Here is a 27987-nt window from a genome sequence, read left to right on the forward strand (position 1 = left end):
GGGCCCCACGGCGCCGCCAACCCCGAACTGAGCAGCTGATCTGTCGCCCGGTAAAGCAGCGGGTTGGGAGCGGGGTGGGGGGGCCAACGGGGAGCGGGACGCTACATAATTCGCCGCAGCTTTGCAGGGAAGACAGCGACCCAGCGCCGGATTAGGCAGCAGCGAGGAGCAAAGATTTGATTCCCGCCTCAAGACGGGCGAGCCGCTCAGAGTGGATGAAGCTGCAGCGCGGGGAGCATCGGCCTCGCCCGTCCAGTTTGGGGGGGGAGGGAGCCGAAATCGCCGTCTGGAATCCAAGGAACTTTGTTTCCCGGAGAGATTTGAATCCTTGGCTGTGAGCGGGCGGGAGAGAGAAGGCCCCGGGGGTGGCGGGCGGGGTGGGGGGCACATTGGGAAGGTCTGTGGCGCCGGGGGACGATGCTCAAGCTGAGCCGGAAAACGCGCTCGCTGCTGGCTCTGGCCTTGAACTCGCTGGCCCTCTGCTTCGCCGTGTCGGCCTTCGCCACCAGCTACTGGTGCGAGGGGACGCACAAGGTGGTCAAGCCGCCCTGCCTGTCGGCCATCAGGCAGGGCAACTGCGTGCCCGTCGGGGCCAACGAGACGGAGGCCGGGAACGCCACCCTGGACCCCAACGTGGTGCAGTACATCTGGGAGACGGGCGAGGACAAGTACGCCTTCCGCTACTTCCACACCGGCTTCTGGCTGTCCTGCGAGGAGCACCACGGAGGTAGGGACAGCCCCCGCGCCCCACCCCAGAGGGGCCGCATCTCAGCGCCGGGCGAGGGGTCCCTGTATACCCAGCCCCCGCGCCCCACCCCAGAGGTGGCTGCATCTCAGCGCCGGGCCAGGGGTCCCTGTATACCCAGCCCCCGCGCCCCACCCCAGAGGTGGCTGCATCTCAGCGCCGGGCGAGGGGTCCCTGTATACCCAGCCCCCGCACCCCACCCCAGAGGTGGCTGCATCTCAGCGCCGGGCCAGGGGTACCTGTATACCCAGCCCCTGCGCCCCACCCCAGAGGTGGCTGCATCTCAGTGCTGGGTGAGGGATCCCGTATACCCAGCCCCCGCGCCCCACCCCAGAGGTGGCCCTGTCTCAGCCCACCGCCAAGGTAAACCCCATAAAGATTTGGGGGGGTTGGATTGTGCCCCCTGCGTCCCGCTGATCTCACACTCTGTCCTTTTCTCTCTCCCCGCCCCCCCCCCCAGCCGAGATCTGTCGCAGTTTCATAGAGCTGCCCCCCGAGTCGGAGAAAGGTGAGCGGCCGGCAGACGGGCAAAGCCGGGATGGGACTTTCCCCTCCTGCCAGCCACGGCCCTCGCCAGAGCCATGTGGTGAGCCCGGCGTGGGAGCTCCCCCACGGGCACCCCCAGGATGGGGGCTCCAGCTGGCAGCCCCCCCCCACTGACACACACAACCAACAACCCCCTCACCGACACACACACCAGCAGCCCCCCCGACCGACACACACACCAGCAGCCCCCTCCCGTCTGGGGCAGAGCGGGGCTGGGAGGGGGGCAGCGGGGGGCAGGGCCGGGGGACGGGCCGGGGGGGCTGTGCTGACCGTGGGGTGCCCCCCCAGGGGTGCTGTGGCTGTCGGTGGCCTCGGAGTTCCTGTACATCGTCCTGCTCAGCGTCGGCTTCGTGCTCATGGGCCTGGACGCCACCTGCTACGCGGACTTCATCGCAGGGCTCAAGATCAACGCGTTCGCCGCGGTGATCACCGTCCTGTCGGGTACCGGCCCCCGCCTGCCCCCAGCCCCCTGCCTGCCCCCCAGCCCCCCGCCTGCCCCCCAACGCCTTCGCCGCGGTGATCACCGTCCTGTCGGGTACCGGCCCCCGCCTGCCCCCCGGCCCCCAGCCCCCCGGCCCCCAGCCCCCCCCGCCTGCCCCCCAACGCCTTCGCCGCGGTGATCACCGTCCTGTCGGGTACCGGCCCCCGCCTGCCCCCAGCCCCCCGCCTGCCCCCCAGCCCCCCGCCTGCCCCCCAACGCCTTCGCCGCGGTGATCACCGTCGTGTCGGGTTCGGGGCCCCGCCTGCCCCCCAGCTCCCCGCCTGCCCCCCGCCTGCCCCCCGGCCCCCAGCCTGCCCCCCAGCCCCCTGCCTGCCCCCTGCCTGCCCCCCAACGCCTTCGCCGCGGTGATCACCGTCCTGTCGGGTACCGGCCCCCGCCTGCCCCCCGGCCCCCAGCCCCCCGCCTGCCCCCCGGCCCCCAGCCTGCCCCATGCCTGCCCCCAAATGCCTTCGCCGCCGTGTTCACCGTCCTGTCGGGTACCGGCCCCCGCCTGCCCCCAGCCCCCAGCCCCCCCAGCCTCCCTCCTGCCCCCCCAGCCCCCCGCCTGCCCCCCGGCCCCCAGCCCCCCGCCAGCCCCCCCAGCTCCCTGCCTGCCCCTGCCTGCCCCCCACCTGCCCCCCCAGCCCCCTGCCTGACCCCTCAGCCCCCAGCCCCCCGCCTACTCCCCCAGCCCCCTGCCTGCCCCCCAACGCCTTCGCCACGGTGATCACCGTGCTGTCATGTACTGGCCCCCACCTGCTCCCCAGCCTCCCGCCTGCCTCCTGCCTGCCCCCCAACGCCTTCGCTGTGGTGATCACTGTGCTGCCGGGTACCGGCCCCCGTCTGCCCCCCGGCCCCCTGCCTGCCCCCCACCTGCCCCCATTCATCAGTGTGCTGCCGGGTGCCAACCCACCCAAACTCCCATGGCCCCCCGACATCACCCCCGTTAACCCCTTCAGTGCCACTGCCCCCCCCCGCCCACCCATGCTCACGGGGCTCTCTCTCCCCAGGCCTCCTGGGTATGGTGGCCCACATGATGTACATGACCGTCTTCCAGGTGGCCGTCAACCTGGGGCCCAAGGACTGGAGACCCCAGACCTGGTTCTACGGCTGGTCCTTCGGGTGAGTGACCCCAGGGATCCCTCTAGGGGGCGCCGGCTCCCATCCGGCCCCAAGTGCCCTGCTGCCCCCCCTGATCCGGGGACACACGGCGGAGTCCATCCTGGCCCTTTGGAAGAGCCCCGGAGATGCTGGACAGGCGGGAGCACGGCTGGGGAGGGGCAGGCCTGGGGGACGGACGGACTGAGGGACACAGGGACGTGGGGCGGCTGGGTGGGAAATACCTGGGCGGGTGAGAGGGCGACCAGCCGGCTGGCTGGGACGGGAACGGCGGAAGAGCTGCTGGATGGGAAGATCGCTGAGTGGTGGATGGTGGGTGGGTGCGGATGGCCGAGTAGATAGCCGGGGGGGGGGGGTGAGTGGATGGATAGGTGGGTGGGTAGGTCGGTGGGTGGGTGGATGGATAGGTGGGTGGGTAGGTCGGTGGGTGGGTGGATGGATAGGTGGGTGGGTAGGTCGGTGGGTGGATGGACGGATGGGTGGGGGGGTAGGTCAGTGGGTGGGTGGATGGATAGGTGGGTAGGTAGCTAGGTGGGTGGGTGGGTAGGTAGGTGGATGGATGGATGGGTGGGTACGTAGCTGGGTCGGTGGGTGGATGGGTAGCTAGGTGGGTGGGTGGGTAGGTAGGTGGATGGATGCGTGGGTGGGTGGGTAGCTGGGTCGGTGGGTGGATGGGTAGCTAGGTGGGTGGGTGGGTAGGTAGGTGGATGGATGGATGGGTGGGTACGTAGCTGGGTCGGTGGGTGGATGGGTAGCTAGGTGGGTGGGTGGGTAGGTGGATGGATAAGTGGGTACGTAGCTGGGTGGGTGGGTGGGTAGTTTGGTGGGTGGACGGGTGGGTAGGTAGCTGGGTCGGTGGGTGGGTGGGTAGGTAAGTCAGTGGGTGGACGGACAGATGGAAGCCATGTGGAGGGGGCAGCGGGTACCGGGCTGTAGGGAAGAGGCTGGGGGTGGGTGGGACGAGGTGGGGAGCGCAGGGCTGGGCAGTTGGGGGGCTGTGGCTGGGGTGTACCACTCCCTGGCCCGTGGGCTGACCCCCACCCCCCCCCGCCCGCAGCATGGCCTGGCTCTCGTTCACGCTCTGCATGTCGGCCTCGGTGCTGACCCTCAACACCTACACCAAGACGCTGCTGGAGTTCCAGTACCGCCGGCGGATCTGCGAGCAGCAGAGCCAGCGGGGGCCGCGCTCCCCCGGCCTGGCGCCCGACCTCGAGCGCTTCCTGTGGGACAAGTACGTCTTCAGCGTCAGCGACTCGCTGGACTTCTCCCCCGGCCGCTCCCGCCCCACCGCCGGGGGGCGCAAGGGCCGCGGGGGGGGCTACGCCGGCCTGGCCGGGGGGCGCTGCGGGGATGCCGGCGACCCAGACGATGGCGAGCCCTGCTAGGGAGTGGGGGGATCGACCCACACAATCCCCCTCCTCCATTCATGCCCCCTTCCTCCTCCCCCTCCCCAATCCATGTCCCTGTCCCCTCCTCCCACAACCCCCTCCCCAATGGGGAAACTGGGCAGGAGGCCGGGGCAGCCCCAGGCTCAGAGACCCCTAGTGGGGACACCGGGCGGTGCAGGCCGGGGCAGCCCCAGGCTCAGAGACCCCTAGTGGGGACGCTGGGCGGTGCAGGCTGGGGCAGCCCCAGGCTCAGAGACCCCTAGTGGGGACGCTGGGTGGTGCAGGCTGGGGCAGCCCCAGGCTCAGAGACCCCTAGTGGGGACACCGGGCGGCGCAGGCCGGGGCAGCCCCAGGCTCAGAGACCCCTAGTGGGGACTCTGGGCAGCGCAGGCGAGGGGCTTGCACAGGGAGGGGGATGTAACGGCCAGAATCTGGAGTTGGGGAGCGAGGCACCTCCGGGCCGCCCAGGGGCCATCACTGGGGGTGAGAGTTACCAGAGCAGCAAGGGGGAGAAATGTCACCCTGGGTCCTGCTGGTGTCACCCCCTGTGGGAATTCCTGTGGGGTCACCGTGACATCGGGTGGCCATGTGGGAGCAGGCGTAGCTGTGCCGGTGCCCCTCACTCCCGACCCGCAGCCCCCTGCTAGCCCAGCCCTGGGCTCCCCCCCAACTCTGCCGGTGCCCCTCACTCCCGACCCGCAGCCCCTGTTAGCCCAACCCTGGGCTCCCCCCCCCCCAGCTCTGCCGGTGCCCCTCACTCCCGACCCGCAGCCCCTGTTAGCCCAGCCCTGGGCTCCCCCCCAGCTCTGCCGGTGCCCCTCACTCCCGACCCGCAGCCCCTGCTAGCCCAGCCCTGGGCTCCCCCCCCCCAGCTCTGCCGGTGCCCCTCACTCCCGACCTGCAGCCCCTGCTAGCCCGGCCCTGGGCTCCCCCCCAGCTCTGCCGGTGCCCCTCACTCCCGACCTGCAGCCCCTGCCAGCCCAGCCCTGCCGGTGCCCCTCACTCCCGACCCGCAGCCCCTGCTAGCCCGGCCCTGGGCTCCCCCCCAGCTCTGCCGGTGCCCCTCACTCCCGACCTGCAGCCCCTGCTAGCCCAGCTCTGGTGCCCTCAAGCCCCAATCCTCCCCCCCCCTGATCTCCTGATGCGTGTGGCAGGGATGTGAAATTGTTGCTTGGTTCTGATACGGCAGCTCCCATCTGGGGAGCTCAGAGGTCGTAACACTCCGTGTGATTAAAGAAATTAAGAATTAATCAGCGCCAGCCTGGTTCTTCCGGCGGGAGTGGAGGGGGGAAGTGGGCACCGTGCCAGCCTGCTCCCGGGTGCATCATCCTGCACCACCTCTGGAGACACATGGGGCCAAACGCTGCAGGAGCAAAGGGACTTTTCACCCCACCTCGGGGGTGGCGGGGTGCTGGGGGGCTCGGGCTTCACTTCTGGGGTGGTTGAGTGGCAGGCTCCAGCTGGGGGGCTTCGGGCACCGACCCACAGCTCCGGGCTCAAGCACTGAGGCCCGGCTCCGGCCACGGTCTCTGGCCCCTGGCTGTGTAGCGGTGGGGCTCCCCCCCATGGCCCCTGCTGCCTCCCCCTCCGACCACCCCCATACACGGCTTCATTTGTCCTGGGGCTTGCTGAGAAAAGTGATATTAACAAAGATACAAAGTTTTTTATTACTGAGTCTGCAAAAAGCAAAACAACTCAACCCCCCCCCAACCCAACAAAACACCCCCCCAACCCTACATAAATAAAGGACAATGATGTGGACGGGTACATGTGCATATGTATTTGTTTTTCCTAAAGTTCAGTATTTTAGGGAAAAGGGTCAGTGTGGCCCCCAGCGAGAGAACCCAGGAGTCCTGGCTCCCAGCCCCCACCTCGCTGTAACCACTAGCCCCCACTCCCCTCCCAGAGCCAGGGAGAGAACCCAGGAGTCCTGGTTCCCAGCCCCCACCCTACTGTAACCACTAGCCCCCACTCCCCTCCCGGAGCCAGGGGGAGAACCCAGGAGTCCGAGCGCTGGGGCGGGAGCTCCGGGAGGAGGAGCGAGGGGCCGGGCAAGCGGAAACCGCTTCCTCATTCAAAAGTCCCCTCGGCCAATGGGAGCGCCCGGGGCTCCCCCCCTCCCCGACTTGGGCTGGAAGGAGGCGAAATCGGAAGCGAGCGGCTGGCTGGAGGATTCGGAGCTGGGCCCGGGCCAGAGGCTCCCGGGATGGACCCCGAGAGGCCGGGCTCTGCGCCCCTGCAGCCATCGAGCGAGCCAGGTACAGGCCGGACCCTGATCTCAGCCCCCCGGGCTCAATCCGGAGTCACTCCCGGCTGCACTGGGGGCAGGGCTGGGTTGTGATCTCTGTGCACCCCGGGCTTACTCCGGAGTAACCCACTGGCTGCACTGGGGTAGGGAGAGGTTCTGAACTCAGCCCCCCGGGCTCAATCCGGAGTCACCCCCGACTGCATTGGAGGCAAGCAGAGATTCTGATCTCAGCCCCCGGGCTCCATCCGGAGTCACCCCTGACTGCACTGGTGCCAGGGCTGGGTTCTGATCTCTATGCCCACCGGGCTCAATCCGGAGTCACCCCCTGCTGCACTGGGGGCAGGGACAGGTTCTGATCTCAGCCTCTCGGGGTCAATCCGGAGTCACCCCCGACTGTGCTGGGGGCAGAGCCTGGTTCTGATCTCAGCCCCCACCCCCGGTGTCAATGTGAACTCCCACTCTTGGATACAGGGGGTTACACGGATATAGTTTAGGGTTAGTTGCTCTCTCTGGTCTGTTTTTAATTGCTACTCACCGAAAATATTTTTTTAGACTTTGGAGTCTGACTGTGTATCCTGGGGTGGGGGCAGGGCTGGGGATCAGGCTTCCTGTGTATTCTGGGAGGGTGGGGGGCTGCCGTGGGGCTGGGGATTGGGGCCCCTTGTGTATTCCCTCCCCCCGAAGATGGGCAGAATCCTGCTGAAACCTTCAGGGTTTGTTTCCACACCTTCCCCAAGCCGGGGATAGAACCCAGGAGTCCTGGCACCCAGCCTTGCTCTAACCACTAGACCCCACTCCCCTCCCAGAGCCAGGATAGAACCCAGGAGTCCTGGCTCCCAGCTGCCCCCACTCCTCTCCCAGAGCCGCCTTGGGGCCAGCGCTGCCTGCCAGGGGAGAGCGCTCCCTGCTGAGCCCCCACCCTGCTTCCTCTTGCTCCGGGCCCCTTAGTGCCATGCTGGGACACTGGGGGTCAGCACCGGCTGCGAGGGGAGATCGGAGAAACCCAGGAGTCCTGCACTCAGCTAGGACAAGCTTTTGCCTTATTAGGGTGGTGCGGGGTGGTGGCCTCTCTGGGCTCACAGAGGTTCTTGCTTTTCACATGCAGGTTTCGTGCCGCTTCCCTTCTTCCTCCGGCACGACTGCCCAGTGTACTGGGACCTCTGTGCCTCTATCCCGGCAGCCGAGAGCCTGGACTCCTGGGAGAGCGGCTTGCTGCGGGATGGAGGGGCTCTGGTCATCGCCAATTCTTCCCGGGGGCAGCCGGGGATGCCAGGGGAAGGTAAGGAGGGATTGAACTCGGGATGTTTGGCACCAAGAGCACAGGGCTTTGCCACTGGAGCTAAAGGAGGAGGTCTGGTGACCGGTAGCAGTAGGAGGCTGTTATCCTGGCAGCAAAGGGGCTCGTGATGCCTTTGGCCGCAGAAAGCACCGTCCACACCAATTACTAAGCTGCACCAGTTTTGCGCTTTAATATGCACACGTTAGGAGGATATGTTACTACTTTAATTAAGCGTAAAAAGGAAATAAGGCCGATAGAGCAGGGTAGCGCGACGATGAATCATTCAGCCTTAGGGCACAGGTAGCTGGTGCTGCTGGTGTTAGATTGAAGCCGGTCCGATCCGGTGTAAGTCTTGCATTGTTTTATTCTCCTTTGGTCAAACCCAGCGTTTTTATCCCCCCGTGTCTTGTGACACGAGGCAGGCGCAGATCACTGAAACGGCCGCCTCCACCAACGTATTTTAAATATAATTCCAGACATGCCGGCATAAAATTCTTTGAATGGATGCGTTTTTTCCCCTTAGTTGGCTAACACGTTGCTTGGTACCTTTTTTATTTATTTTCACTGTTACGATGCGTCTTAATGAACGCTGGGTTTTCATTGCGTTCGTGTGTTTTCCTGCGTCTTACAACGGGTTGTGCTGGCTTTTCCTCTCGGCGTTACTGGGTGGCCAGCATGATTCGCGCTCCCTCGTCTGTTTTACCAGGGAGGCGTAGGTCTGGCTACTGCAGGGGTAGGCAACCTATGACACGCGTGCCAAAGGCAGCACGCGAACTGATTTTCAGTGGCACTCTCGCTGCCCGGCTCCTGGCCACCGGTCCGGGGGGCTCTGCATTTTAATTTAATTTTAAATGAAGCTTCTTAAATATTTTAAAAACCTTATTTACTTTACATACAATAGTTTAGTTATATATTATAGACTTATAGAAAGAGACCTTCTAAAAACATTAAAATCTATTACTGGCACCATGCGAAACCTTAAATCAGTGATAAATGAAGACTCGGCACACTGCTTCTGAAAGGTTGCCGGCCCCTGGGCTAGTGAATCACCCTTTTGGCTTTCGCCCTGTTATCTCTGCAGGCCAAGACGACACAAACCAACTTTCCGATTTTTATTTTTGTTACAAGTTTTGAAACCGGCGTCGACAAGACGTGCACCGAAAGCTGAAAAATTCCCTTTGGTGTTTTCTTAGAACACTATTCAATAGAGAAGAGTTATGTGTTCCACATGATTTAATAGAGTTCATTACACAGATATTGACGTCTCTTTTTTCCCCTCTCTCTTTCTCCTTTTCCCTTTTTTTTTTTTTTTTTTTTTTTGGTCTCTGGTTTTTCTCCTCCTTTTTTCCCCCTTCTTTTTCTAACCTTCCCTCTTTTCACTTCCCAGCTGGCTCCATCTCCCCACAGCCACCTCTGGATCTCTCCGGGTTTCCTTCGGCCGAGCCCTGGGACATCCTCTCGGCGGATGCCCCCGCTGACGCAGCCCCTGATTTCATTCACCCCCTGGTGGCGGCTGCTCACCTGGATCCTGGTGCGCCTTGGTTGATGTCAAGGATAAATCCAGGTGACGTCTGGGGTGGGGTGTCGCTGCTGTTACCTGCCTGGGGAATTGTGGGTAGCTGGGATCCTGGTGTTGTGTGTCTCTGGGTCTCGGCCTGGGATGGATCAGACATGGAGGCTGAGCTCCCACTGCTGCTCTGTAGGGAGGCAGATGGTGTCCCAGTGCATGCTGGGAAAAGCTACCCAATGACCTGTCCGTGTTCTGCCACCCGGTTGTCTCTGCCCCTGTGCATGTTGGGAAAACCTCGCCAATGGCCTGTCCATACTCTACCACCCATCCATCACCGCCATGGAAGATTTGGACAGAAACGACTGTTTTGGGTCTTTTTCTCTTGGATAAAAGTGACTCAATCTCATTTTTTTACAAAAATGTCTTTTTTTTTTCCTGTCTACTGAGGTATTTCTCACCCAAAGGTCGGTCCGTACAACGCTTGTCCGGCCTGGAGAGCTGGGATTTCAGGAGGCACTCACGCTGGCAAAGTATCTCCTACGTAACATACCATCTTGTGCCCATTTCTTCTTCTCTTGTAGGATGGGGTGTGTCTACATTTGAAACTCTACAGTGCTTCAGTGTAGACACTAGGGAGGTGCCCTCACACCCCTGAGAGATGCAGTTAAGTGGACAGTTTTCTGGCCCTACAGTCCCAGGCTTTCGTAATCAAGGTGTTTCATTACCTTCAGCTCAGCCCAGAGGGTCCCCTATTCAGAGTCTTTTCTTGGAGGTTCTTTTCTTTGTAAACGCTCGGGCGTGGACCTGCTCCAGCTTGTGACCGCAGCAGGGCTGGGTGGAAAGATACCTGATTGTTCTCATTCTCAACTGAGCTAGCCGAGTCCCGCCCTGCCTGGGGGGGGGGGGGGAAACGTGCTTCACCTCCAGCAGTTTCGGAACGTAATATCCTACGTTTTAGGTATCTCTTAAACTCCTTCCCATACAAACGCCTCTCGCTGGCCGCAAGGATCGGCCGGCCCTTAGCTTTCAGCCGCATGCCCCCTTCGTGACATCTCAGGAGGGTGGCCAGACGCAGGTGTAAATATACCTGTCTGGGCACGTCTGCGTCACGCTCCCCAGCAACGGCGCATCTCCCACGGCGCAGCCTCCTATCCCCAAGAGCGGGGACCCCAGTGTACTGTGGGAGATGCAGTCTCATGGATCAGGGAGTCTCTGCTGTAGGGTAGAATGGGGGAGGGGGGGCATAATGCACCCCGGCAACTTTTCTGAATGGAAACTTTTTGTTTTTTTTAATGAAAACTTGAAATTTTCTGTGGAAGATTTGGACAGGAGCAACTGGCTTTGGGCGTTTTCTCTTGGATAAATGTGACTCGGTCTCATTTTTTACAAAAATGATTTTTTTTTTCCCCTGTTGTTTTGGTGCCAAAATGACTCTTTTTACCCTCGAGTTTTCTCTTTCCTTGTTGTTGTTTCTCTTCTCTTTGATCTCGTTCCTTCCTTCTGTTTCTTTCTTTTTCTTTTTTTTACCACCTTCCCCCCTCTTCTCTTCTCAGCTGGATCTACCCCTCCTCTACCACCTCTGGATCCTGCTGGTTTTCCTTCGCCCGAGCTCTGGACCGGGCCCCACGTGGACGCCCCTCCTGACGCAGCCCCCGATCCCGCGCTGCCCCCCGTGGCTGCTGCCTGCCTGGATCTCACAGACGTACCCCCGACATCCAAGACAAATCCAGGTGAGGCCCCCGGGGAAGGTAGGAGCTGTCCACCCTGGAGGATTCTGGGTAGTCAGGATCCTGCATGTTATGAGTTGCTGGTTCTCGGTCCGGTTAGAACAGGCTGAGCAGAGAGGCTGAGGGCTGGATCGGATCCAGAGGCTGCTCCCTCCATGCCCCTCCCTAAGGAGGCAGGTGCTGTCCTAGGGCATGCTGGGAAAAAGGGGCCAATGGCCTGTCCATACCCTACCACCCAGCCATGACTGCCATGGTGCATGCTGGGAAAACCTGGCCAATGGCCTGTCTGTACCCTGCCACTCAGCCATCTCTGTCCTGGTGCTTGCTGGGAAAACCTGGCCAATGTCCACACATTGTCTCTCTGGGTGGTGCTCTCCAAGGACATAAGTTTGTGGGCTGGAGGGCCTCTCCTTCCTGTTGCTCAGCACCGCCGTCTGCCTCCCTCCATGCAGACTTGGGTGAAGTCTTGGCCCATGTCTCTAACACCCTGAGATGCCGCCCCAAGGGTATGAGGGTGAAGCCGCTGGTGAAGAGGCTGCGGAAGGAGCATGGGGTGGACCTGTTGGCATTCAGCCAGGACAGAGGGTACCGGGGAGTCGTGTCCTTCCTGCAGGAGATGCCGGGTATTGAACTCTGGAACCACGAGAAGAGAAAGAAGTGTCGTGTCCTGAGCTGTACCTTTAAGAAGAGTGAGTGGGGAGATGGTTTCTTGTAGGGCTGCCCCAGCCTGGCCCCCTTCCTGAATGTGGAGAGAGCCCCTGGCCAGTGGCACACTGGCCTCTCCACACCCAGCCGTGTCTGCCCCAGTGCATGCTGGGAAAACATGGCCAATGGCCTGTCTGTATCCTGCTGCCCAGTATCTCTCATGGCGTCTCTGTCTTTCCAGACATCACAGACCCCCTGCTGCTACTCTGCAGCACCCTGGGCTCCTTCCCCAATGGCCTGCGGGTCTTCAGCCTGAGGAAAGCCATGTGGCAGAAGCACGGGGTGAACTTGGAGGAATTCAGCCAGCAACAGGGATATCTGAGCACCCTGGACTATCTGACCAGGCTGCGTGGGATCAGGCTGCAGGGGCTGGAGAGAGGGGAAAAGTGTCTTGTCCAGCTTCAGAAGGGTGAGGAGAGAGGGATGGGGTCCAGGCGTCAGGGCCAAACTGGTCTTGGGTAGGATGAGGGCAGGTTATCCCACTGCTGACAGCAATGGGCATCCTGCATCTTCCTCTGAGGCCAAACGGACTATATGGCCCTTTGGGCTTCCTCCCCCATGAGCGTTCATCTCCCACAATGCACTGTCCTACTGCCATCATGCACCCCCCCCGCCACCAAGAATAGAAGCTATGGTGCATTGTGGGTGATGTAGTCCGACCAGGGAGCCTGGGCTGTAGAGGTGAATGGCAGTCGCAAGGCATCTGAACTACAACTCCCATGAGGCACCGCAGTGACTTTTCTAAATTGAAACGGCTCACTGAAAACTTGAAATTTTCTATGGAAAATCTGGACCACAGTGAGTCCTTTTTGCCTCATGTTGTCTTGACGAGTGACTTTTCCCCCTGTTTTGACAAAAGAGACTATTTTTTTCTCGCTCTTTTTTGACATCAGCCATTTTTTCTCTCATTTTTGACATAAGTGAGGTTTTCCCCTCCATATTTTTTTGACAAAAATGACATTTTCCCATCTGTTTTCTTGACAAAAGTGACTTTTTTACTTCACATTGTTTGGCAAAAGCGACTTTTTCCCCTTCTCTGGTTTTTATTTTGAGAAAAGCCGCTCCTTTTTTCTCACATTGTCTTGACCAAAATTACCCCCCCCTTCACGTTTTTTGACACGTGCAATGGTTTTCTCTCGGATTATTAACAAAAGCAATGTTTTCCCGCCGCATTTTTTGACAAGAGTTGCTCATTTCTTCCTCAGTTTTCTTCAAAAACGGGGACGTTTAGTTCCCTTGGGCCTGCTCTACCCGTAAAACGTCGGTCGACGGAGCTGCGGCGTTCAGGGGTGTGAACAAACCACGCTCCTGAGCCCCGCAGCCTCGCCACCCTGGCCCCAGTGTAGACTCGACTAGGCAGAGGGTGAATGTGTCCGTCGACGTGGTTCCCGTTATTCGGGGAGCGGAGCTCCTCCAGCAAAGCTCCGTTCCGGCGCTGTAATCGGTGCGGCGGGGTTACAGCGCCGCAGACGCGGCCCCCCCGGCTGCGCTGCTCTGGCGCCCGTAGTGTAGACGTGGCCTCAGGGTTTTTCGGACAAACTCAAGGTGTTTTTTTTATCTCCGATGTTTGATGAAAGCCTCCGTTCCCCACAGTTTTCTTCATCAAGGGGACTCTTAGCGCCTTTTGTGGGGACAAAAATGTCTCTTTTTTTTTTTTTCCCTTCTGTTTGTTTTGCAGACTTGATGCTTTTCTCCTCAGCCTTTTGACCAAAAAATATGCAAGGAAAGGAGGAAGGAGCAGCTGGGCCTGTGCCCAGTACGAGGGATAGCCATGCCTAGTGGGGGGAGCTGGGGGTGGGGGATGAGCCCAGTGGGGGGAGCTGAGGGAGAGGAAGGTGCCTGGTAGCGGGAGCTGGGGGTGGGGAGGGGGACGTGTCCAGTGGGGACAGCTTAGGGGGTACGTGGGGGGGGGTGAACTTGTCTTTTCACTCCCACTGAGGTGGTCTTGTTTCTTCTCCCCTCTTTTAGGTGAGGCTGTGAAGCCCCCTGCCCCGCAGCCCCCCCCAGACCCTGCTCCCCCATCGGCCCAGCACAGCAGCAGCCACCCGCCCGATGCCCCTGCCGATGGGGGGCCGACGGGAGCCCCGGGGGAGACGCCTGGTGAGCAGCTCAGCCGGCTTCTCAGCGAGGCCTCCGCGTGTGGGGCGTGAGCCTGGGCGGGGAAGCCTCAGCCCAAGCCAGGCCCCCCAACGCCACCCCCCCATCACCCCATAGCCTGAGCTCCCGTCTGCCCCCTGGGGAAGGGCTCTGTGGGGCTCAGCGGCTGGTCTCTTTCCCTCGCCCATCTCGGGGGGCTATGGAGCAGGACATGTTGGAGGGAGATGGCTGGTGTTGTTGGGGGGGAGACTGTGGGTCCGTGTTGGCGGGGACTAGGTGTGTGGCACCATTGCCATTTGCGGGGGACATCTTCGGGGACTGTCGGGTTCATGTTGGTGTGGGGGGGGCTGGGGATAGAGGGAGTGGGGTAGGGGGATGTCGGGGGGGCTGGGTATGCAGAGAGTAGGTTGGGGAGGTTGGGGAACTGGGGATGGAGGGAGCAGGTTGGGGGTGTGAGGGGCTGTGGGGGTATGGGGGTAGAGGGAGGAGGTTGGTGCGGTTTGGGGGCTGGGGATGGAGGAAGCAGGTTGGTGGGGTGGGGTTCTGTGAGGGGATGGGGATGGAGGGAGCAGGTTGGGGGCTATGGGGGGCTGTCAGGTTTATGTTGGGGGGGCTGTGGGGGCGCTGTGGATGGAGGGAGCCTGTGGCCGGGGTACAGGGGGTGGCTGGGGGGACACTGGCAGCGGACTGTGAGCTGTGGGGGGCAGCATGTGGGGTGCTCTCCTGGGCCCTGCCCCCGCTCTGGGGACGCCCGAGGACTCAGGCCCGGGGGCTGCCGAACGGCCCCTCGCCCCAGGGCCGGGTGCAAACGCAGAGGGTGCCCCATGGCGGGGAGGGGGCTCTCAGCTGGCGCGGGCTCTCACAGCCGCCCCCCCCCGTCTCGTGGCAGGCTTGGCTGAGGTCTCGGCCTGGGTGCGGGACGTGCTGGGCCGGTTCCCCCTGGGGCTGAAGGTGGGGAAGCTGAAGGAGGCGCTGCGGGGCGAGCGCGGGCTGGACCTGGAGGAGCTGAGCCGTCAGCGGGGCTGCGGGGACGCCCTGCGCCTGCTCCGGGCTCTGCCCCACCTCTGGCTGCGGGACCCGGACAAGGGCGACGCCTGCCTGGCCCGGCTGGACGCGGGTAGGTGGGCAAGCGGCCGGGGGGCGGGGGGGCAGCTGGGCGGGAGCGGGGTAAGATGCAGCTGGGGCCGTGGAAGGTGGGGGAGGACGTGGCTGGGGGGCCCCTGGTCCGCGTGGGAGGGGGTGTTGTACTCGAAGTCCTGCACAGGAGCTTTTCAGGGCAGATAAGGCAAAGCCACGTTTATTGGTAACACATCTATCAATCAGCACGGTGTCACATGCATATGAGATATATTACACTCATGCACTCTCTCTCTCTCTCACACACACACACACACACACACACACAAGCACACTCCGTCTTGTTGTTGTTACCAACGCGTTGCTCCCCTTAACTGCACTGGCCAGGTGAGTTAGATGGGGGAGGGGGTGGAGCCGAACTTCTGCCGATCCGGATCGATGCTCCCATGTTGGCAAGACGAGACCCGGGGGGGGGGGTCCTCTGCAAGACCCCTCCCATTTATAGCAGCTCCCCTCTCATGCAAATCTGCACCAGATCAATGTCTGTGTCTGTGTCAGTTGGTCATCTTAAAAAAAGAACGAGGCGCACTTGTCCGACGAAGTGGGTATTCACCCACGAAAGCTCATGCTCCAATACGTCTGTTCGTCTATAAGGTGCCACAGGACTCTTTGCTGCTTTCACAGATCCAGACTAACATGGCTCCCCCTCTGACACTTGAGTACTTGTCGCACATATTTGGGGAGGAGGGATAGCTCAGTGGTTTGAGCATTGGCCTGCTAAACCCAGGGTTGTGAGTTCAATCCTTGAGGGGGCTGTTCGGGAATCGGGGGGGCTAAATAAATAAATAAATAAAAAATTGGGGATTGGTCCTGCCTCGAGCAGGGGGTTGGACTAGATGTCCTTGTCACAGACTCACCCGTGGGTGGTGCCCCTTCCAGTGCGACAGCCCTTCTCAGGGGTCCACTCTCTCCCAGGGTCAGGCCCCTCCACCTCCTGGAGCTGCACCTCTCTGAGCCTTAGCATGTCTGTTTCTCGCGTCAGGGAGTTCACTTGCTTTGGACCCCCCCGGGCCTCAGCCCCGGAAGGGGTTGATGCCCAGCTGGGTCTCCGGGTCACCAGTCTCTGGGGTCTCCATCCTCTCGGCCAGTGTCCCGAGTCCCTCTCCAGTCCTCTGTACCAACCAACTCCTTCACCTTGTTAAACCAGTAACACCCAGGGACACTGAGTCCCACCCCCTGTGCATGCAACCCCCTGGGAAACACAGAAAAACCAAGAAAACCCCCCACTTCATCACAATCCTCCTGAGGCCCCTTCCAACCCAGATATTCTATGATAAGCTTTCATGGGCTAAACCCCACTTCATTGGATGTATGTAGTGGAAAATACAGTAAGAAGATCTATGTCATCTGTGGTGCCTCCTTCTGGGTGTTGGCTTAATGCTTCCACGTTTATTTCAAAGAGGGGGGTGTTTTCAAAGGAAGGTGCTGGCTCCTAACTCCCAAGGCCCTCAGTATGTCTGATCTTCTTTAACGAGCCCCCTTGACAAGTTTTATTGTTCTTGGGTCTGGCTTCCATCCCCTCTCCAAGGGTTGCAGCTGTCTGGAGGTGCTGCCTTCCTCAGTCAGACCTCCTTCGTTCAACAGGGCAATTGATTAAAAGGTGGCAGATCTTCATAGAATCATAGAATATCAGGGTTGGAAGGGACCTCAGGAGGTATCTAGTCCAACCCCCTGCTCAAGGGAGTATCTTGTTCTGCTCCTAAGGAAAAGACACTTGTGTCCTACCTGAACTACCCCCAGGGGCTATAACATTATACCAAGGCTCAGTACAAAGTTTCTGTATAAGGATTTAGTACAAAGTTCCCATAGCAAAGTTGTATGAAAACAGGTTATATCTGGAAAGACGTAGTACAAGGTTATATGAAGAGGCACAATACAGAGCCATATGAAGATGATGAAAACGATACACAGTTATGCAAGGATGCTTAATACAGAGATTTATCTACGGGGCAGGGTACAGCTGGGCATGTGCCCAGGGAGTGGGGGTTCCTGGTGGGGGGGGGGGGGGGTGTTGCAGGGCACAACAGAGATTATGGGGTGGAGAGAGGCTGTTCCTGGTGGGGGGAGGCATGGGTGGGCCTGCTGCAGGGTAGGGGGCTGTGCCCAGTGGGGGAGCTGGGGGAGGGAAGGGAGACGTGCCCAGTGGGGAGAGGAGAGGTGCTCATTGGTGGGGGCGGGGGGAGGTGCTCGGTGTGGGGAGCTGGGGGGGAGGGGGAGGTGCCCGATGTGGGGAGCTGCGGGGGGGAGGAGGAGGTGCCCGGTGTGGGGAGCTGCGGGGGGGGAGGGGAGGTGCCCGGTGTGGGAAGCTGGGGGGGAGGGGGATGTGTCTGGTGAGGGGAGCTGGGCGGGGGGGGAGAACGTGCCCGGTGGGGAGAGCTGGCCAGGGAGGGGGATTTGCCCAGTGGTGGGAGCTTGGGGGTGGGTGAACTTGTCTTTTCACTCCCACTGAGCTGCTCTTGTTTCTTCTCCCCTCCTTTAGGTGAGACTGTGACGCCTCCTGCCCCGCAGCCCCCCCCAGACCCTGCTCCCCCATCGGCCCGGCACAGCAGCAGCCCCCCACCCGATGCCCCTGCCGACGGGGGGCCGACGGGAGCCCCGGGGGAGACGCCTGGTGAGCAGCTCAGCCGGCTTCTCAGTGAGGCCGCCGTGTGTGGGGCGTGAGCCTGGGCGGGGAGGCCTCAGCCCAAGCCAGGCCCCCCAACGCCCCCCCAATCACCCTGGAGTCTGAGCTCCTGTCTGCCCCCTCAGGAAAGGCTCTGTGGGGCTCAGCGGCTGGTCTCTTTCCCTCGCCCATCTCTGGGGGGGGAGGAGGGGCTATGGGGCAGGGCATGTTGGAATGAGATGGCTGGGGGTGGGGTCTGTGTTGGCAGGGGCTGGGTGTGTGGCACCATTGCCATTTCTGGGGGGCATCTTTGGGGGGCTGTTGGGTTCATGTTGGTGGGGTGGAGGGGCTATGGGGGGTTGAGGATGGAGGGAGCAGGTTGGTGGGGTGGAGATCTCGGGGGGAGATGGGGGAGCAGATTGGGATGGGGGGCTGGGGATGGAGGGAGCAGGTTGGGGGTTGTGGGGGGGCTGTGGATGGAGGGAGCCTGTGGCCGGGGTACAGGGGGTGGGTGGGGAACACACTGGCAGCAGACTGTGAACTGTGGGGGGCAGCATGTGGGGTGCTCTCCTGGGCCCTGCCCCCGCTCTGGGGATGCCCGGGGACTCAGGCCCGGGGGCTGCCGAACGGCCCCTCGCCCCCAGGGCCGGGTGCACACGCAGAGGTGCCCCATGGCGGGGCGGGGGGGCTCTCAGCTGGCGTGGGCTCTCACAGCCCCCCACCCCCCGTCTCATGGCAGGCTTGGCCGAGGTCTCGGCCTGGGTGCGGGACGTGCTGGGCCGGTTCCCGCTGGGGCTGAAGGTGGGGAAGCTGAAGGAGGCGCTGCGGGGCGAGCGCGGGCTGGACCTGGAGGAGCTGAGCCGTCAGCGGGGCTGCGGGGACGCCCTGCGCCTGCTCCGGGCTCTGCCCCACCTCTGGCTGCGGGACCCGGACAAGGGCGACGCCTGCCTGGCCCGGCTGGACGCGGGTAGGTGGGCAAGCGACCGGGGGGGATGTGTGTGCAAGGCAGCTGGGTGGGAGCTGGGGTGAGATGCAGCTGGGGCCGTGGAAGTGGGGGGAGGACGTGGCTGGGAGGGGGGCTCTGGTCCATGTGGGAGGGGGTAGGATAAGGCTGGGCATGTTCCTGGAGGGTGGGGAGGGGTGAGGCATGGCTGGGCATGTGCCCAGGGAGTGGGGGTTCCTTGGGGGGGGTTAGCAGGGTACAAAGGAGATTATGGGGTGTGGGGAGGCTGTTCCTGGTGGTAGGAGGCATGGGTCTGCCTGCTGCAGGGCAGGGGTCTGTGCCTGGGAGAGGGAGCTGGGGGGGAAGGGGGACGTGGCCGGTTGCGAGAGGTGGGGGTGGGGGACGTGTGGGGGCCGGGTGAACTTGTCTTTTCACTCCCACTGAGCTGCTCTTGTTTCTTCTCCCCTCCTTTAGGTGAGGCTGTGACACCTCCTGCCCCGCAGCCCCCCCCAGACCCTGCTCCCCCATCGGCCCGGCACAGCAGCAGCCCCCCACCCGATGCCCCTGCCGACGGGGGGCCGACGGGAGCCCCGGGGGAGACGCCTGGTGAGCAGCTCAGCCGGCTTCGCAGTGAGGCCGCCGCGTGTGGGGCGTGAGCCTGGGCGGGGAGGCCTCAGCCCAAGCCAGGCCCCCACAACGCCACCCCCCCATCACCCCATAGCCTGAGCTCCCGTCTGCCCCCTGGCAAAGGGCTCTGTGGGGCTCGGCGGCTGGTCTCTTTCCCTCGCCCATCTCTGGGGGGGGTGGGCTATGGAGCAGGGCGTGTTGGCGGGAGATTGTTGGGGGGGGTGTTTGTAGGGCTGTGTTGGCTGGGGCTAGGTTTGTGGCACCATTGCCATTTGTGGGGGACATCTTTGGGGGGCTGTCAGATTTATGTTGGGGGGGGCTGTGGGGGCGCTGGGGATGGAGGGAGCCTGTGGCTGGGGTACAGGGGGTGGCTGGGGGGACACACTGGCAGCGGACTGTGAGCTGTGGGGGGCAGCATGTGGGGTGCTCTCCTGGGCCCTGCCCCCGCTCTGGGGATGCCCGGGGACTCAGGCCCGGGGGCTGCCGAACGGCCCCTCGCCCCCAGGGCCGGGTGCATACGCAGAGGGTGCCCCATGGCAGGGGAGGGGGGTGGCTCTCAGCTGGCGCGGGCTCTCACAGCCCGCCCCCCGTCTCGTGGCAGGCTTGGCCGAGGTCTCAGCCTGGGTGCGGGACGTGCTGGGCCGGTTCCCCCTGGGGCTGAAGGTGGGGAAGCTGAAGGAGGCGCTGCGGGGCGAGCGCGGGCTGGACCTGGAGGAGCTGAGCCGTCAGCGGGGCTGCGGGGACGCCCTGCGCCTGCTCCGGGCTCTGCCCCACCTCTGGCTGCGGGACCCGGACAAGGGCGACGCCTGCCTGGCCCGGCTGGACGCGGGTAGGTGGGCAAGCGGCCGGGGGGGGGGGTGCCGGGCAGCTGGGCCTATGGCGGGGGATGCAGCTGGGGCCCTGCCCGGTGTGGCAGGTGGGGGAGGACACAGCTGCGAGGGGCTGTGCTTGGGGGGAGGGGGGGGCACGGCTGGGCATGTGCCAATGGGGGGCAGGGTACAGCTGGGCATGTGCCTGGGGGTGGGGGTTCCTGGGGGTGGGGTTGCAGGGCACGGCTGGGGTTAGGGGCCGTGAGGAGGCCATGCCAGGCTGAGGGATGCGTGGGGGGGCCTGCTCCGGGGCGGGGGGGGCTGTGCCCGCAGGCCGGAGGTGGACCCGTGGGGGCCTCGTGTTCTCACTCCGTTGAGGGTCTTTTTTGTTTCTTTTCCCCTCTTCCTCAGATGCTGCTGTCAATGCCCCCTCCCCCTCCCAGCCTGCTGAGGCGGGGGGGCCGCGCGCCGTGGGCCCAGCGAGGCGGACGCAGGCCCAGCGTCGGGGCGCAAAGCCCGGTGCCATGGAGACGTTGATCCGGGGCGTCCTGGCCCCCTACCCCTCTGGCATCCGGGTGAAGAACCTGCAGAAGCTGCTGGCGGGGAAGCATGGAGCCGACCTGGAGGCTTTCAGCCAGGCCAGTGGCTACGGGGGCGTGGTCCCCTTCTTGTGGGATGTCCCGGGACTCACGCTCCGGGGTGCAGAGAAGGGCAACAACTGCATCGTCCAGCTCCAGAGAGGTAGGGAGTGCAGCCCAGAGCGAGGCTCAGAACCCAGGAGTCCTGGCTCCCAGCCCCCCCTGCTGTAGCCCCCACTCCTCTCTCCGAGCTGGGGGTAGAACCCAGGAGTCCTGGCTCCCAGCCCCGCTGCTGTCACCACTAGTCCCCACTCCTCTCTCCGAGCTGGGGGTAGAACCCAGGAGTCCTGGCTCCCAGCCCCCCCTGCTGTAGCCCCCACTCCTCTCTCCGAGCTGGGGGTAGAACCCAGGAGTCCTGGCTCCCAGCCCCGCTGCTGTCACCACTAGTCCCCACTCCTCTCTCCGAGCTGGGGGTAGAACCCAGGAGTCCTGGCTCCCAGCCCCTCCTGATCTAACCATTGGACCTCACTCTCCTCCCCGAGCTGGGGATAGAACCCAGGAGTCCTGGCTCCCAGCCTCCACCCCGCTAAAGGCCAAAGGGCAGCAAAATGTGACGCCAACCTGGGACCCTGACTCGCTCTGCTCTGCCCTGTCGCCCCGTTGTCCGTCCCCCAAACGACCCCTGGCAGGCCGGGGCGGGGGCTGGCATGTCAGGGTTCGGGGTGGCCAGTGAAGGCCCCATTCTGCCTTCTCCAGGGTCCCCGCATCCCCACGCAGCTTCCTGTCCTGGGGAAGCAGCTGCCGGCATCCCCCCGAAGGCAGGGGCGGCCGACAGCTGGGACGCCGGGGACCAGGGCCCAGAGCCTGCCGCTGCGCTGGAGAGAGGTAGGGCGACCAGATAGCAAATGTGAAAAATCAGGAAACTTTTGGAGGGTAAAACCCCTAAGATTGGGATGTCTGGGCACCCTAGAGAGAAGTGAGGGGGCTGTGCTGGGCCGGGGCGAGGGGAGTAGCCCATAGGGCTGTGTTGTCTATGTTCTATTCACCTGTAACCTACAGGCCCATATCCCATAGACAAACGGCCCCACACTTGCCTCTATGCTGCCGTGGCAGGAACAGGGAAGTGGTAACCGCAAAACCCGTTGGAGCCAGGGGTGACTGGTGCGGTGATGAATTGAAATGCCATCAGCCGGTCCCTCCCCTCCCCTCCCCTCCCCTCCCCTCGCCAGATTTCACGGGGCAGGTCTGATTTCACGGTCCATGACCCGTGAAGTTTTTCACGCCCGTGACTACGGTAGGGCCCCACCTATCGGATAAGTGCACCCGACGAGAAGGGTGAGGAGGTTAGATTTGGGCACGGAAGGCCGAGCACTCGAATGCATCCTAGAACTGGTAGGGACCTCGAGCGGTCGTCTAGTCCAGTTCCCTGCACTCATGGCAGGACTAAGTATTATCTAGACCATCCGTGACAGGTGTTTTCCAACCTGCTGCCAAGGCCAGTTCCCCACTCTGGCACTTCAGGTGCGGAAAGTGGGGGCCGGCAAGGATTCAGAAAATTCACACTGGCCGCTCCAGGCTTGTATTCGACTCCCAAGGTTACAGCTTCTCTCTCACCGTGGCTGGGTAGCTGCTGCCACCACCCAAATGCAAACCCCTTGAAACCCAGAGAGGCGCGCTTGGGAATTCCTCCCCGTGGGGCACCCTCAAGCCCTTTCACCCCCCACCCCTCCGGGGACGAGCTGAGGAAGAAAACAAAGGAAATCAGCTCTTGCCACCAGCTCATTAAACAACAGGCGCACAGACCTCTTAGGATACAAAAATCCAGTTCTGTTCTTAAGGTAAATTTTTATTAAAAACAAAAAGAAAAACAAATACATCTGGGAACTCAGGCTAGTGCTAGATGTAAAAAAAAAAAACCCTTACAAAATTTAAACATCCTTCTTGAGGTCCAGCTTAACGGTTACAAGCAAAACAAAACACATTTGGGTTTAGCACAGAGCCAATCAAAAATAAAAGAAATAACCCTAATCGCGTCTTCCTAGACGTTCCCGAATGTACTTACCTTTCTGGGGTTTCAGACAAGCAGTCTTCAGGGATGAGCTGATGGTTTTTCATACCTGGTTTAAAGCGTCTGCTCCCCCGTTCCCCTCTTTCCCGGAGAAACACAACGCAGACAAAGGGAAGTTGGCTCTTTTGGTCAGGTGCCCACTGCTTTCCTTTTACCAGCCGGCTTGTTAACGCTTTACAGGAAACGTAGGTAGAGAACAACCACCGAGAGGGATTCCACAGCCAACCGGCTGGCTGGGTGTCCACAAAGGGGAACTACCCGCCCCCGCCTCTCATTTATCACACCTGCTCTGAAAAACTTCCGATGATGCAGATTCCACAACCTCCCTGGGCGATTTATTCCGGTGCTTAATCACCCTGACAGGAAGTTTTTCCTAATGTCCAACCTAAACCGCCCTTGCTGCAATGTAAGCCCATTGCTTCTTGTCCTCTCCTCAGGGGTTAACGAGAATTTTCTCCCTCCTCTTTGCAACAGGCTGTTATGGACTTGAAAACTTAGCACGTCTTCTCCAGGCTAAACAAACCTGGTGTGTTTTTTTTCAATCTTCCCTCCTAGCTCATGTTTTCTAGACCTGAATCATTTTGGTCGCTCCTCTTTTTGGACTTTCTCCAGTTTGTCCACATCTTTCCTGTAATGTGGCGCCCGGAACTGGACACAATACTCCAGTTGAGGCCTAATCAGCGCGGAGTAGAGCGGAAGGATTATTTCTCGTCTCTTGCTTACGACCCTCCTGGTAATACAGCCAAGAATGGTCGCTTTTTTGCAGCAGCGTTACACTTTTGATTCGTTTAGCTTGTGATCCACTCTGACCCCCAGATCCCTTTCCTCCATACTCCTTCCTACGCAGTCGTTCCCCGTGTTGTACGTGTGCAACTGATCGGTCCTTCCTAAGTGGAGCGCTTTGCATGGGTCCTTATTGAATTTCATCCTATTGACTTGAGACCGTTTCTCCCGTTTGTCCAGATCATTTTGAATTTTAATCCTGTCCCCCAAAGCGCTCGAAACCCCTCGAAGGGTTATTCATGGTAGCGCTCGGGCCCTGTAATAGCCCCCTCCACACGGTGGTTGGCCCTAGCTAGCCGTCCCTTGAGCCTTCTTCTCGATTGTTATCTGCTGTCCCTCTGGAGCGTTGAGGAACCTGGACCATCAGACCTTTGTCTCTGCCCACCAGGCCCTGGAGGAAGGGTGGGAGCATGCAGATTTAGGAGGAGGTTCTCCAGGTATCTCCGGTAGTGTATTGTTCCTATCTCGTTACGAGCTTTTCTGGCTTTATTGCTGATCTTGTTCAAAATCGCCGCGGCTTTGCTTTGCCCCCGGTGCGAGGGTCCTTGCCAGACGCCCCGAGGTTCCCGCCACGATTTCGAACTCCTTGGTATTAGCCTGATTCTGGGACAAGAACCTTATTCCCGCCGGATCAATTGGCCATCGGTGCGAGTATTGTTAACGGTGAATAGGATCGGGCGACGCGCCCCGCCCGGGTGTGTACGACGGGCCAAACCGATCACCCTGGATCCTGGGGTTGGGGGGTGCGGATCCGAATGGGCCAGAATCTAGGGAATAGCTAGAGGCCAGTGAACAGGTGTGTAGGGGCTGCCCCCTAGTGGAGGATAGTGGAATTGTAGCCTTTGTGTTGGCAGAAGTGGGGCGTAGCTGGTCTCCTCCCCTCTCCACCCCCCAACCTAGGACGTGGGAAACTCAGATTCATCCCTTCCCCTGAGCCAGCCAGTCCCTGCCCTGGGGCTGGATGGGAGCCGGCGCCCCCTAGAGGGGAGAGGCCCCAGGCCCCATTCCCTGCCCCTCTGAGCCAGCCAGTCCCTGCCCTGGGGCTGGATGGGAGCTGGTGCCCCCCAGAGGGGAAAAGGCCCCATTCCCCACCCCTGACCTTGCCGATCTTTCTTCCCTCGGCCTCTGTGCAGGTGCGACTGAGGTCCTGACGCTGCTCAGGTGCCTGCTCCGCCAGTACAAGTCTGGCCTGCGGCTGCAGAAGGTGCAGGAGTTGATGCTGGAGAGACACGGGCTGGATCTGAAGCGGTTTGTGAGCTCCCGGGGCAAGGAGGACGTGCTCGGATACCTGCAGAGGCACCTGCCCGCGCTGAAGTACAGGCAGACGGAGACGGGAGACAAGTGTATCGTCTGGCTGGGGACAGGTACGGTGGGGAGGACGAACAGGACAATAAATCCCACTCAGAGCCGGGGCGAGAACCCAGGAGTCCTGGCTCCCAGCCCCCTGCTCAAACCACTAGGCCCCACTCCCTTCCCAGAACTGGGGCGAGAACCCAGGAGTCCTGGCTCCCAGCCCCCTGCTCAAACCACTAGGCCCCACTCCCCTCCCAGAACTGGGGCGAGAACTCCCCCTGGACCGGGTCAGAACTCCATTCCACAGGCCAAAGCCCTGCCCCCAGCTCTCCATGGAGCCATTGGGGGTAGCCGAGACCTGGCTTCCTTATTGTCCGACTCTCCGGCTGTGGGGCAGGCTGTGGGGGTGCCCCCCCAACTCACCCATGGCATAAACCCGCCTTTGCTCCCGTGCATTGTGGGAAAAGTCCAGGTTGGTCCGGAGCGGGATACAGGCAGAGCGGTAACTGCAGTGCATGCTGGGGGATGCCATGTGCCTGTTACCCACCCTGACGGCACTCCCCTCCTTCCCCCCCCAGGGCAGAAGAAAGGCTTTGGATCTTTGCCCCCTGGCAGTGCCCGCCCCTTGCCCGGCTCCAAGAGGTGCCTCCTCCCAACGAATGCTGCAGAGCGCCCGCCCCCGCCCGCCACCGACTGCCTCAACCGCCAGCTGCCCAGTGCCACCACCAACCAGCCTCTGCTTCCCAGCCTCCCCTCGGGCCGGGAGCCCTTCCGTGCCCCCGCCGTCCTGGGCAAGATGGGAAAGTCCCCAGGGGCCAACCCCCGCCTCCCAGCCTGGTTACTGAGCCCACCCCGGCCCACTGGCGCCTGCTCAGGCCTGCGAACAGAGGAGGGGACCCAGGAGTCCGGGGCCAGGCCTGCCAGCGCCCCCTTGGTTCTGCGAGCAGAGGAGGGGACCCAGGAGTCCGGGGCCAGGCCTGCCAGCGCCCCCTTGGTTCTGCGAGCAGAGGAAAGGACCCAGGAGTCCGGGGCCAGGCCTGCTAGCGCCCCCTTGGTTCTGCGAGCAGAGGAGGGGACCCAGGAGTCCGGGGCCCAGCCCCCTGAGGACCTGAGGGAGCTGAAGCGGAAGGTGGGGGCCATCCTGGCCGGGCACCCCGGGGGCATGTCCCTCTTCCAGTTCCGTGCCGCGTACAGCGCCGCCCACCAGCACCCGCTGCCCCTGGGCCGCACGGCCTCCACCAAGCAGCGGCTGGCGCAGATGCCCGACGTGGTGAGGATGCAGGGCTGTGGGGTGCAGATGCTGCTGCTGCCAGTGGACCCCGATGAACCCCCCGGGGCAGAGCCTGGTACGTAATGGGGGGAAGGGAGGGCAGCTGCCTTGCATGGTGTGGGGGGGATATTGAGGGGCTGGGTCTCCCCCAAGGGGTGTGTGATGGGGCAGGGGGGTCAGGCTGGGCCCCGAACCATCGGCCACTCTGTTGTGGGTGTAGGAATGGGGCCCGCCCACAGCCACGGGCCCGCCCAGCCTCAGGCCAGAGGCTCCCGTTGTGACTGGCTCAGCCAGTCCTCCTCCTTCCCAGCAATCCCTGTGGTGGGACGTCTCCCACAATGTCTTGCTGGGCCCGCTTGCTGTGCGGCCCACCCCGGAGCAGCCCAGACCTTCCCAGAATGCACTGGGGCATAATGCACAGCGGGGCGGGATATTTCCCAGCATGCATCGCTGGTGCTGCGCTGCATCCCACTGGCTGAGGCACGCTGGGCATTTCCCAGAATGCACTGGGGCAGGTGGCGCATCGAGGGCAGGGACGGGACTCTGTCGCCCCCTGCTGGTCGGTCTGGCTCAGAGGATAAAATCCTCCAACCGCTGCCGGCTGAGGGAGCTCCCCCACCAGTCCAAGCAGTGTCTAGCGCTGAGCTTGGCAGACCCAAACCCCGCGGGCAGGGGCAGGGGCAGGGGCAGGGGCAGGGGCAGGGGAGCGGCTCAGCTGTGGGGGTGGCACCAGGCTCTGTCAGTGGGATTGAACTGGGTTTGTTTTTCAAGGTCTCGCCCTGTGGATCCCACAAGAAGCTGCTGGCCTGGTTGGAGACCCTGACGACCCAGCTGAGCCCCCACCTGCCCCTGCTGTTCCTGACCCAGCTGGGGACCCCCACGTTCAATCCAAGCTCTGTTCCACTCTGGCCGAGATCCCCCCAGCTCCTGCCCTGGCTGGGGACCCCGACATCCCAGCTGAGCCCCCTCCCACCCTAGCCGAGATCCCTCTAGTCCTCACAGCTCCCGCCCCAGCTGGGGACCCCGACACCCCAGCTGAGCCCCCTCCCTTCCCTGCAGCTCCCGCCCCAGCTGGGGACCCCGACACCCCAGCTGAGCCCCCTCCCTTCCCTGCAGCTCCCGCCCCAGCTGGGGACCCCGACACCCCAGCTGAGCCCCCTCCCTTCCCTGCAGCTCCCGCCCCGGCTGGGGACCCCGACGCCCCAGCTGAGCCCCCTCCCACCCTAGCCGAGATCCCTCTAGTCCTCACAGCTCCCGCCCCAGCTGGGGACCCCAGAGTCCCAGTCAAGCCCCCTCCCACCTTCGTGGCTCCGAGATGGGGGCCGAGCCCCCAGGCCCTGCAGCGCCCAGAGGCCGCCGGACCTGAACCCAGCTGGGAGTTACCTGTCTTGGTGCCCAGCGCCCCCGTGGTTCTCCCGGCATCGGGGCTGGGCAGCAGCTCGTGGTTCCGGCTTGGGGCGGAGCCCCCCCCCGCCCTGGGTGATCCTGGTGCTGCTGCTCGCCCAGTCGTGTACCCTCCCCCCCAGGAGGTCCCCCCGGCCCCCTCTGCAGCCCCAGAGCCGCCCTCCCTGTGCCCAGCGGCACCGGGGCCACCCCAGGCCCGGCTCAAGCGGGTCCAGATGGTGCCTCCCTTCCAAGACCACCCCGGGGCTGGGGATGCCCCTCGGGCACAGCCGGTCCCTAGAGCCCTGGGTCCGAATCAGGGCACGTCAGCGGCCGTGGGATCCCCTGTGGGCCCGATCCCTGCAGCGCCATCCACAGGCCAGGCCGTCTCGCCTGCTAAGCAGCTCCCTCCTCCAGATGCCAGTGGCTTAGTGAGCCCCGAGCGGGGCTGGCCAGACGCCGGGCGCCCTGGCTCGGGTGGAGATATCGGCTCTCCTGTTGACCCCTTGCTGCGCTGCCATCCGGCTCAGCCAGTCCCCTCTGCAGGGAGGACCCAGCCGGGCCCATGGGCCGAGATCCCCTCTGCTGCACCGGCCCACTCGCCGCCACGTCACACCGACACCTGCGTTCTCCTATAGCCACCGCTGGC

At 62.5% G+C, this 27987-nt stretch overlaps 2 protein-coding genes across 2 annotated transcripts; both read left to right on the forward strand.

Moving 5' to 3' along the window:
- The first annotated feature begins 328 nt into the window (after window positions 1–328).
- LOC123350612 (germ cell-specific gene 1-like protein) lies at window positions 329–4276 on the forward strand. The gene is made up of 5 exons (XM_044989264.1): window positions 329–727; window positions 1206–1253; window positions 1580–1730; window positions 2766–2894; window positions 3949–4276. Exons 1-5 carry the CDS (start codon window positions 418–420, stop codon window positions 4274–4276), a joined length of 966 nt encoding a protein of 321 aa, XP_044845199.1. The 5' UTR covers window positions 329–417.
- Window positions 4277–6416: 2140 nt separating this feature from the next.
- LOC123349989 lies at window positions 6417–27976 on the forward strand. Its single transcript, XM_044988324.1, has 17 exons — window positions 6417–6537; window positions 7633–7806; window positions 9194–9370; window positions 10870–11046; window positions 11496–11732; window positions 11930–12157; window positions 13717–13848; window positions 14735–14962; window positions 17462–17593; window positions 18324–18551; window positions 19002–19133; window positions 19756–19983; window positions 20375–20704; window positions 21298–21426; window positions 24526–24756; window positions 25264–26031; window positions 26727–27976. The coding sequence occupies exons 1-17, from the start codon at window positions 6486–6488 to the stop codon at window positions 27974–27976; spliced, it is 4833 nt and encodes a 1610-aa protein (XP_044844259.1). The 5' UTR covers window positions 6417–6485.
- Window positions 27977–27987: the final 11 nt, after the last annotated feature.

The sequence above is a fragment of the Mauremys mutica genome, chromosome 15 (genome assembly GCF_020497125.1).
Source record: "Mauremys mutica isolate MM-2020 ecotype Southern chromosome 15, ASM2049712v1, whole genome shotgun sequence".
In the NCBI taxonomy this organism is placed as follows: Eukaryota; Metazoa; Chordata; order Testudines; family Geoemydidae; genus Mauremys; species Mauremys mutica.